This window comes from Chaetodon auriga, chromosome 15, assembly GCF_051107435.1.
Source record: "Chaetodon auriga isolate fChaAug3 chromosome 15, fChaAug3.hap1, whole genome shotgun sequence".
Taxonomy (NCBI): domain Eukaryota; kingdom Metazoa; phylum Chordata; class Actinopteri; order Chaetodontiformes; family Chaetodontidae; genus Chaetodon; species Chaetodon auriga.
The window spans coordinates 3315515-3326900 of record NC_135088.1 but is presented as its reverse complement, the minus strand read 5'-3'; the positions used below and the strand labels follow the sequence as shown (position 1 = coordinate 3326900).

The 11386-nt window shown below is 44.0% G+C and overlaps 1 protein-coding gene across 1 annotated transcript; it reads left to right on the top strand.

The window, feature by feature from the left end:
* Positions 1–1386: 1386 nt before the first annotated feature.
* rcc1l (RCC1 like) lies at positions 1387–11370 on the top strand. Its single transcript, XM_076750267.1, has 12 exons — positions 1387–1566; positions 2536–2821; positions 2983–3112; positions 3502–3630; positions 4269–4335; positions 4888–4939; positions 5179–5263; positions 6393–6574; positions 6937–7024; positions 8396–8569; positions 10040–10125; positions 10319–11370. Exons 2-12 carry the CDS (start codon positions 2537–2539, stop codon positions 10394–10396), a joined length of 1356 nt encoding a protein of 451 aa, XP_076606382.1. The 5' UTR covers positions 1387–1566; position 2536; the 3' UTR covers positions 10397–11370.
* Positions 11371–11386: the final 16 nt, after the last annotated feature.

Below are 11386 nucleotides of genomic sequence, written 5' to 3'. Positions count from 1 at the left end.
CTGAAAACAGGACCAGAAAATTAATGCAAAATAAGACGAAGACTAACACTGGTTTGATAACAATAGTTAAAATAAAGGATGAAAATGAAGACAATGCAGAACATGAGATGGAAAATAAAACTACTCATAGTTAATAGTAATAAAATACAGTTAGAAATAGAGTAAATACACCAAATTAAATCAAGTAAAATAAAACAATGAGAAAATATATGAGTTCATACACGGCCAATGTTAGATTCAAAATCACACTGGAACGTGTTTCTGATGCTCATTTTAACAAAATTTGAGATGTAAATAATAATTTTTATCTTCATCATCATCATCATCATCATCATCATCAAAACTGCTTCACAAGCATTACGATCAGAGTGGGAGCACTTTCAGGGCCTCTCAGCCGTGGGCCTCCTCTGACCTCCTGGTTAACAGCCAGCAGGGGGCAGCATCACGTTTCCCTTCCTGAGAGAAGGAAACCATTGATGAACATTAAAAATCACACTTCAGCTATTATTGGAACTTTTTGAGGTTAAAATGAAGGAACAGGGGATAATCACAATTCATAATGTGTTTCATATTTCATGTGGCTCTGCGTGCGATTGCTCCTGTCTGCTGCTGCAGGTTAATAACCTGTGAGGCGAAGGTCAGGTTCTCACCTGACAGGCCTGCAGCATTAACCCACTTCCAGAGTCGCTCTAATCTGACTCAAGAGTAGATTATTGGTCAGTTGTGGACAGTTAAAGCAAACACAGGTGTGATTTGTCCATTCAGCTCTGCAGACATATTTAAAGAATATGAGTCACTAATGTGTTGGAATTAAAACTGACGGTGCAGAAATCTGCAGAGTGATATTAACATGTTGAATAGAGAAACACTTGTGGTTTGCAGGGAGCTTGGTGCTAAGCTTAGATAACTGCAGCTGCTTGGCCATGTCTGAGCTTGACTCCTAAACTTGCTCATGAACTTGCCTTTTCTTTCTGCCTTGGTGTTTCGCCCAGAAACATCAAGAACTTAATGGTGTTCATTAAAGGCAGATAAAACCATAAGCAATGATATTACACTATGTTTCCAATAACCTATAAAACCTTGACAAAAAAAATCTATAACTGTGAACTGATTCTTTAAATAGTGTAACAAAAGTAACACAACACACATCTCCCCAAATGTGCTTTGTATGTTATTGACAGAATCTTCTTATTCGCTGAATTTAGTACAATTTATAGTACAATATAATGTTTTCATTTCCACTTCCTGTCGTCATATTTTGTTGGTTGGTTGCTTGAATGACTTCAGAGGTTGTGTCCTGTGTGAACTCCGCTCCAGTAGGTGGCGCATTGCTTTAATGATGTGACTAATGGATACAGCAAAACGGAGAGAGGGAAACATAACCGTAGAAGAAGAGTGGCTTTTCCTCTTCCGGGGTCGGGGTAACTAAAGATAAACAAACACGCGATAATGACATTGAACTCTATTATTACCAATTCAGCAGGTTCACATTAGTTTCTGCACAGCACAAGTTAGTTCTTCAGCCTTTGTAGGTCTTTACGAAACCCGGCCTAACAGGAAGTAAAGGTAAGTTCACCCGAAGTCAGTGGCTGCATGTGGAAAAAGCGGAGAGAACACGAGGTGAAACTCCGTTCATATTACTAATAATTTAACACTCTCGTGAATATTGTCAAACTTGCCTGCTTAGTAAAACATCGTCTGTTACCTTGATCGAGTGATTACGAGACGCGTTGTCATCCGGCATTACTGGGATGCATTAAACATCAGTTATCTTACCATCATTTTAAACTGTATTAGCTGTTTCACGTGTTAGTCCACTCATCGATGTCAACCTCCTACGTTAGCTGAAGCTCGTTAGCAGTTAACGTGATTTCGGACTGCTGCTGGTGAGGGGATTGAAATGTGACATCTGATTAAAATTTAGAGCTGTTTGGTAGACCAGCAGCATGCCGAAGTTATCAGTAGAGCCTGACCAACCTTGGAAGTCCTTAATGGCTCCTAGTATCCTGTGTTTAATGTTTAATAAGGCCATGGTGCTTATTTGTGAGAATAAGTGAACGCAATTTGGCGATTGTACATTTTCACTCCATATCACAGTACGTACAGTTGTACGGTTGTACGACTATGTAGACTAAAGCTGAGATATTTTCTAAAATTCATGACCAGACAAGCTATTATTGCTTGTCTCGTCATGATTTCGTTAAGCATGTTCAACATTTCTAAGGGCCACTATTTTTCATCCTTATACTACAGCTAACGTGTTATTTCTGCAGGTGCTGCAAGATGTTTGCAATTTTGTATGACAAGGAAATTTAGTATGTAGTTCTGATATACTGATATACTACTATATATACTATTTCAACTTGAATTATGAAAACAACCTCCCTCCAAATGTGTAAAACTGGCTTCTCGGGTCATCTTTACAGAAATAGAGCCATCAAACTGGCCCTTGATTTTTGGTTTTTATGCAGACTGTTTTAAACTATTACCTGCTGTCCATTACAGTTAGCAGCCCTGCCTCATCTCTTTCTACAGGATGGCTCTTACATGTGTGCGACTGTGCACTCGACACATGACTGCAGGGCTTCAGGTCTGTGGTTATGCGACACTCAGTAAAGCATCCAGACCTCAGGAGAAAAGCAGCACCGGTCCTGTTTTTCAGTATGTTGGCCAGCACAAAAAGCCCAGCCACAAAGTGTTTGTGTGGGGCTTCAGCTTCACTGGCGCTCTGGGTATCCCCAGCTTTGTGGTGCCGGACAGCGGCAGGAAGAAGCCCCGGAAATACCAGCTGACTCCTTACCGGCTGGAGACGGCAGAGCAGGTGAAATCAGACAGTACATGTCAATGATTATCGTTCAGTGTCAATCATAAAGATTTCAAATCATATCAGCTGCACTGCTGCATCATCGTAGTCTGGACTGTGTGTTTTGTGAGGTGAGGACGTGTTGAAGTAGTTTTATGACTGAACGCGCTGTCTTGCAGATCTCTTCTGCTGCTTGTGGTTACGGCTTCACTCTCATCGCCTCCCCGACCAAAGATGTGATCAAGCTGTGGGGCATGGGCCTGAACAAGGACTCCCAGCTGGGCTTCCAACGCACACAGCACAGCCGCCGTAAGACAAAACGCTCTGCTTGACTTGCTTCCACAGAGAATGAGCTTCTGTTAGCTCCTTGTTTTGTGTAATCTGTCTGTTCTTTTCTGGATGAATTTAGTAGATATTGGTCTATACAATGTCAGAAAATGGTGAAAAGCCTGAGAACCCAAAGATAATCTGAGAGATACTGTCACAGAGGAGTGAAGAAACTAGAAAATATTCACACTTAAGAGGCTGGAATCAGAGGATTTTGACTTTTTCTCTTGAAAAATCACTCAAACCGATTAATCAATTGTCAAAATAGTTGGTGATTAGTTTAACACTTTACTTTAATCGACACTGCTGGTTTCTACCACTTGAATGAAGTCAGTGCAGCTTGCTTCCTGTCTCTTCGAACGTCCCTGCAGATCAGAGCTACGACTACGTGTTGGAACCCTCCCCGGTGGCTCTTCCTCTTGTGGATCCTCTGCAGACCAGAGTGGTTCAGGTTGCATGTGGCCGCGCTCACTCCCTGGTCCTCACCAACCAAGAGGGAGGTAAGAGTCTTGTCCTGCACCAGCTCGATGCAGCACAAGCTGCTCGACGTCAACATCATCGCCATAAATCACTAAAGGCTTTTTAGAGGAGACGCGGCAGCCGAGTGTTCGTCACAGCTTGTGGGAAGAGGAAGAACACCTGGTATCGGGTTGTTAACAACCTCCTGCCGCGCTGTGCGTCCTTTACCATCCTCCTCCCACCTCTCAGGGAGAATGAATGATTATCAGGCAGCTGTTGAATCTCATCTAAAAGCCCATAATGGTCTGCTGGCCCGCTCAGTGATTTAGCACACAGATGTTCTAACAAGCGCCACTTAATGAAAGCTCAGTTTTTAGAATGGGACCATGTCTCTTTTGCTGCCCTCGACTTCGTATGACGTATGTGCAGATTTTATTTTACTTCATGAATTCAGTTGAAATGAGTCTTCTTCATGTTTTGGACATTTGCCAAATGAAAGAACGGCTCATTCATGTGTGTTTAAGGCCTTCACTTGTTTTATCTGGTATGTGCTGTGCTGTTGGGCATTTAATTAGCAGATTTCTGGCTGGAGTTTGGTCTGATGAGGGCCGAAGTGTGGTATCATCACCGTGTGACTCAGTAAAGACTCTGTCCTTTACCTCCTCCTCTCTGTTTTCAGTTTTCAGTATGGGAAACAACGCGTACGGCCAGTGTGGGAGGAGGATAGTTGAGGATGAAGTCTACAGGTTTGTCCTGAAGCACTCGTTGCTGCTGCTTGGTCAAATGTGTCAGAATCGTTTTATTTTCAGACTAAAGCTCTGGAAAGACTCGGCACTACATCCATTAAACCACAATTTAAATACCTCAGTGAAGGATTCTGGCTGCTTGTTTGCAGTTTTAGACTCAGTTTACTTCAGCATCAATGTTGGACTTTAATTACACAGTTTGTCCAGCAGAGAGCGCTGACAGGATTATTTTTTTAATGTGCCTTTGGTTTCTTATCAGAAAAATGTGTTTTCCAGCCTTTGTTTTTAAGCTTCATTCTTGACCTTGAGAACAAACAGTGACAAAAATTCTCAGCTTCAGGTTTGTTCCATTACCTTGAACTTACACTTGTAAATTAGACATCGTACCTGTTGAAAAGAATAATTCAAAGGCTGTTTGCCTCGGATTTATTGTTCATCTGGGAGTTGTGTTCTTGCTGATACAAGCGGGAGGTTGTCGAGAGACGGATGTGTGACCTCTCTCGCCGTCCTCGAATGATGGATCGCTCATTTCTCTGTCTCATGTCCAAACAGCGGCAGTCACATCATTCACAAGATAGAAGGCTTCGGCTGCAGGGTCGTCCAGGTGAGTGCAGTCTGAGCTGTGATGACGGATGGTTCTGGCCCCCCTTCCTGTAACAGACCTTCAGGTCATGTAGCCGGAGTGCACCAACACCTGCCCATGTTAACATTTGCACTTGTTTACGTTCTTAATGTGACTCTGGAGTCGACTTAGATCAGATTTTATGTGTGTCGTGTGTTTGCATGTATCAGCGCTCAGGTGGGGTTCGATCATTTTGATTGAGAGCCATGTTTGGTTTCCAGGTGGCGTGTGGACAGGACCACAGCCTTTTCCTCACCGAGACAGGGCGAGTGTTGGCGTGTGGATGGGGAGCAGATGGACAGACGGGTCAGTGCACTTCGTGTCACAGTGACAGTTTGCTGTATTGGGCGCAGTCAGCACTCTTAACCTTGAAAGCAAGATGAAAAATGTCTTCTCTGTAGCAGCCAGTTCTGCAGCACTGAAGCTGAACTGAGACACAGTCACACAACTCAATACAAGAAAACTTGGTACAAGCTTCTTGTGCAGCACAATCTATGTTTTGGATTATTCTTTAATCCCAGCGAGATCACGGTTTCTGTAGAAGGAGAGACCCAAGGAGGAGATTCAAACACACACACTCTGAAGATTAAAGTCATGCAAAGTGGTGAACTCTCATGTTTTGGAGTCCTTTGAGACGTGACCGAGGCGTCTTTAGCAGACGACATGACTGCAGACTGGACGATTTATCTCCTGCACTGAAACGCAGTGATGGATGATTTGAGGTGGAATGAGCAGCCTTCGGGCACAGACGCCATTGTTGATTCCACAGAGGAAATCAGGCTTTATTCAGATATAAAAAACCTTCAGATTCTGCACCAGTTGCTCCACTTGAGGTTTAGAATTAAGACTTGCTGTCGAACGAAACTCTGAGATATTTATAAGACTGAGCAGCTTCAGTGCTGTTACGTGTGGATGGCAGACAGATGGGAGATGGTATTATGTGTTCTTGAGAACAAAACATTTCGTCTCATCAGTATTCGGTACGAGTTTGAGCTTCTGCAGGGATGTCTGGCGGTCCGTCTCGAATGTCTGTCGTTAGACTTTGACTGTATACAAAGTAATTATGTACAATAAATCCACGTAGTACACGCACCTTTGGAATATCACCAATGATTCAAACAGTATTTTCAAAGGTTTGATATCTGACAGTTTTCTCACCACCGTCTTCAAAGTGTTTTAGTTTTTGTAGATGTGAGCAGCTCCTCCAGCTCCCTCATGCATTGCATTGTGGGACAATAATGTGCATCAGCAGCACAGTCAGAAATCCAGTAGATGTACTTTGCGTGCTGCCCTCTGACCTTCCCATTGACACCTCACTTGACCGATTAGGATCTTCCATGTCAAAGCCACAGAGAGCCTGAGTTTCGTGTAAAGATTCAGACAATTTTAGCAGTTTGATGAACGTGCACCCGTCTGGTTCTTGTTCGTCCTGCAGGTCTGGGACACCACAACATCAGCTCCAGTCCGGTGGAGGTCGGAGGGGATCTGGCTGGGGTGGAGGTGCAGCAGATCAGCACGTATGGAGACTGCAGCCTGGCTGTCTCCAGAGACGGACAGCTGTATGGGTGGGGCAACTCTGAATACCTGCAGCTGGCCTCGGTCACCGAGTCCACGCAGGTGAGGGGAGCCGACGGCTGGATGATATGAGTGAGATGTGCCTGAGCGGGGCTGCGGGGGGCTGCTCAGTTGTTTCATGGCTCTGTCGGCTTCTGCTTCCACCTGTCCATCACCTGTCCATCACCTGTCCAGCTGTACAGGTTGTTTACATATGTATAGGTTGCAGGAAGTGATGTTCTACATAGGAAGCCCTATAACACACACTCAAAACGCTGCTGTTTGGATGCAACAGGAGAAAGAGGGAAAAACATCACACATCAGAGGAATAATAGAAACCGGAAACCAGAGAAACCAGCTACAGACGTGTCAACCAGCAGCCGCTTCTCACCATCACTCAACGCCTGTTTATCTGTTCCTTCCAGATCAACTCTCCTCGACATCTTCCTCTGAAAGGCTGCGGAAAGGTGGTCCAGGCGGCGTGTGGAGGCACACAGGTGGCCATTCTCAACGGTCAGTTCACATGCATGCACCCAAAAACACCATCAGAGCGTTTGAACTGCGAGCGTCGGTCAGACTGGTTTAGTTTTATCGGCTGAATGGAGGAGCTCGTAGGAGTGACTGAGCTGGAAGCTGTCGGAGGAGTGACTCCTCACGTGGCCTCTTGGTGGCGTCATGGTTCACAGTTTTTGGTGTCTGGCATCTGTTTACCTTTCAGGCCGTATGACGGGGCTGCCACCAACTGTTTCTGCCAAACATCTGTGTGAGATAAGAGCCGAAGCTTTTACTCATCCAGAATCTGTGTTTTCCTCTATTAATGCTGCTTTAATGAGAGATGAGACAACCAGCTGGATCATTTCTGTCTCTAATGGGCTTTTTAGAGGGACTGTTGATGTTCACAGCTATTCAGAAACCAGAGCTGGTATTTCTCAAACGTCTCAGAGCCGGAAATCAGCCTTGACTGGTCTAAAATAAGCAGACTGATCCATCTTTGGTGCTACTTCTCGGCTTAGAAGTAAAGATATTTTAGCGACTTTCTCAATTTAGCAAATCGCTCCTAAACTATTGTGCAGTACTGCACAATATGGCACCATTATAGCCATTATAAATGAGGGATATGTCACGCAGCTACCCATTTTAAATTGCAGTTAGCAGTTAGCTTGGTGCTAGCCCACTAAGGGCTTTGTATGCAAGGAGGAGGATCTTAGCATCAGTGCTAAATGTTACAGGCAGCTTGGCTTTCACATGTGATCTGTTGTCAAGCCCAGACTGAAATATCTCAACAGCTATGGGATGGATTGAGATGACGCGTTGTGCAGAGATTCATGTTACCCTGTTGCCGATGGTGATGCCCTGATTTTTGCTGTAGCGCCACCTGCAGGTTGACGCTTTTGTGTTTTACTAAAATATCCAAAAGAATAGCTTATTTGTGCTAATTAGCTAATGTTGGTACGCTAACACACTAAACTAAGATTATGAACGTTATACATGCCAAATAAAAGCATGTTAGCGTTTAGTTGTAGCCTCTCAATGCTGTGTCCCACTTCAAGGTTTTTCAGCACGTAGCATCTACTCTCAGATGCAGTATATAAACTACAGACGGGTATTTTGAGAGTACTGCTGATAGATATTATTGTCCCACAGTTCAATACACAGAGGAAATGGAGGTAAACTGGTCGTTTTGATGTGTCTTTGTGAAGTTAGATGTTGGCTTGGCACATATTGCATCATTTCCTTTTGGTTAAAGTGTGATCTTTGGCTATGCTAACCGCTAAAAGAGTACGATGATGATTAGCATGTACATATTGTCCAGGGTTGGTCTGTTTTATGGATTTGGGGAACAGCAATCTCAGCATGTGTGTTTCTGTGTCTCTGACTCTTCAGATAAAGGCGAGGTGTTTGTTTGGGGCTACGGCATTCTGGGAAAAGGACCCAAACTGTCGGAATCGTCGACCCCGGAGATGATTCCCCCCACGCTGTTTGGACGCTCAGAGTTCAACCCGTCCGTCGCCGTCACCAAGATCAGGTGTGGCCTCAACCACTTTGCTGCAGTGACAGGTGAGAGGATGAGAGAGTGAAACACAGAGTTTACATGATTTCTGCTTCATCTTTCAAATATCAGCTTCATCCTGCGGAGCCTCATCGTTTCAGCGAGGATAAAAGATGGAAATTAAACTCACAAACTGTCTCATCCAGTCTGAAATGCTAAAGGTGAGGCGTGAATGTTTGAGGCACTGAACCAGAAGTCTGCTGCGTTTCTTGTCTGGTTTTTATCACTTAATCGGCGGCCTGTCGTCACCGTGAACAGCGAAGGATTGACTGAAAAACCTTTTAGCCACTTTTTATTAGTGTGTCTCAGACTTTTAAACCAGGAAACAACAAGAAAAGTTCAAGGGTATTTTTTAACCAGGACACTATTTTCCCTTGTTTTTGTGTCTAAGTGACTAATGGGGACAACAATCTTTGGATTTTTTCCAGTATTGATCGAGAGCGCTGCGGCCGGCAGCTGTGAAACATGCTGCAAAGTAATCCCTCTGTGCATCTTCGCACTGTCAATGTGCGTCCACTGAAAGTGTTTGTTTATGCCACTGACAGGCTCAAATTGTTATTCAGGTGTCTGACAGCGTTATGGAAAAGCTCCCAACAGAGAAACACCTTTTTGTTAAGGAGTAAGATCCTTTTTGTTTAACCTGGAACAGCCGCTGTATAGATCTCGCCAAAGCCACCAGACTCCATTTACAGAAACACTAATTTTACCATCAGCGAACACATTTCATTCAAACTGGACAGAAACAAAATAAAACTCACCAAAACCTTCTCGGTTCATCTTCTCACTGTTCCAACAATCTTGACCAACTGTGGTTTGGTTGAAATAAACCCTAAATTCACCAATTCGGGACAGGAGCGAGAGAGAGGGCGGACATCAGTGAAGCAGTGAAAACTGTTTGTAGAGGTGGAATATTTTCACATCTAACTCTGTAAATTAATGATTTATTTTGACCAAACCAGATCTGTGGACTGTTGGAACAGTAGAAAGATGAAACAAGAAGGTTTTGTTGAGTTTCATTCTGTTTCTCTTGAGTTTTAATGAAATGGCTAGTACAATGATAAAATTGCTGTTTCTGTAAATGGAGTCTGGTTGATTTGGCAAGAGTGATATATTGGCTATTTCAGGTTGAAAAGACCAAAGTTACCCTTTATGACTGAAGTATTTTAACCAGTGACTTTGCCTCAAATGGTCCATTTCCTAAAATCAGCTTCATTTTTTCCACACAGACATGATCAATCTTCTCTCCTGTTGAACTGTTTGAGAATCTATTATGGATGTAGTTATTGTGCTTTGCCGTCGTTCATGCAGCGCGTTCTTTTTGACAAACACACTATGTTGGCTGTTTTTATGTTATTCTGCACGTCTCAGGGATCATCCCACTGAAAGCTCTGACTTGCCGCTCACTGCAGCTGCCCTGCGTCGAGGCCCTGCAGGCGCTCGGTGTCACAGCGGGCTCATTTTTGATGGTTGCTTTGCAGGTCGAGGCGAGCTCTTCGTTTGGGGGAAGAACGTTCGAGGTTGTTTGGGCATTGGGAAGAGAGACGACCAGTACTTCCCGTGGCGAGTAAGACAACACTGATTCAATATTAGTCCTGCAAACAAAAGAGTGAATGTCGGGCAGCTGATGTACTGTGTAACGGCAGAAGCTGACCGATTGGAATAAAGAGGGACTTCTTCTTTGTTTAAATCAAAGTAGAATGAAAAGACTGAAACGATTATTTTCCTCAAACTCAGCGTGTTCTCTGATTTTCTGGCAGGTGACTGTTCCAGGTCAGGTGGTGGATGTAGCGTGTGGCGTTGACCACATGGTGGCGCTGGTGAAGTCCCTCCTGTGAGCTCCTCAGCGATTGGATGAAATGCTGGATGTTTGGCCGAGCCCCCCTCCGAGCCCCGGGCGCCTCGGGGAGCCGACGGGGGCCACGGCGGAGTCTTGAAGCCAGCTGCTCTCCACAGGCGTCGGAGCCTGGTGTCGCTCCGCAGAGCGGTGGATTCTGCAGCAGCCTGAACTCACTTTATGCTGCATGAAGGTCAGATGGCAAAGACATTAAAGGATAGTTTTGGTTTGTCACAACTAGAGCTGAAACGACCGGTTTTCAAGGAAAACAGAGGAAAAAATGTAAATAAATCTCTGGTTGCAGCTTCTCAGATGTGAGAATTTGCAGCTTTTCTGTTTTATGTTATTATAAACTGAATTTCTTGGAATCGGCTGGACGAGAAAGGACCTTTGAGGACGTCACCCTGGACATTTTTCACTCTTTTCTGACATTTTAAAGACTATTCATCTGCAGATTTTCTGCTCTAAAACTAGTTGTTGCTTCACTAATTGCAACTTGGGTTTTATTTCCGTAGTTTTGGCCTTTCTGTCGTAACTATTTTAATGATTAAATGAGGCCCAAAACTATGAAAGTAAGACCCAGGTCGAATAGACCAAAAACACTTCCAACCTGAAAACTTTCAGGTGGTTAAAACTGTAAAATTGTGAGTGTTTGTCTCCTGTCTCATGTCCATTTGCACCTTCACTGTGACAGAAATGTGTTCGGTGTTTGAAGTGATTCACTGTGGGATCAACAGACTCGCGAGTCTCTTTTCTCTGTCATCTGCAGATAGACGTGACGACTCAAAAACACCTCGTGTCCTCCGTCGTGTGCATGTTGTGCTTGTAAAAACTACAGAAAACTACAAACATGGCACCCGTTTTTATGTCATGATCCTCCTGGATGTTAGTTTGATGCCATCAGACACAATATGCAATGGAGAACATGACACACTTCATAAACTCTGCTCAATAAACATGCTTTTATTGACCACATCTTTTGTGTGTTTAT

What these genes read in the sequence shown, in the direction of transcription:
- rcc1l (XM_076750267.1), top strand. Translation starts at nt 2,537, where the DNA reads ATGGCTCTTACATGTGTGCGACTGTGCACTCGACACATGACTGCAGGG. An exon ending in GGCTGGAGACGGCAGAGCAG is followed by an intron (nt 2,822 to 2,982) that starts GTGAAATCAGAC and finishes GCTGTCTTGCAG; the next exon opens with ATCTCTTCTGCTGCTTGTGG. An exon ending in CCTCACCAACCAAGAGGGAG is followed by an intron (nt 3,631 to 4,268) that starts GTAAGAGTCTTG and finishes CTCTGTTTTCAG; the next exon opens with TTTTCAGTATGGGAAACAAC.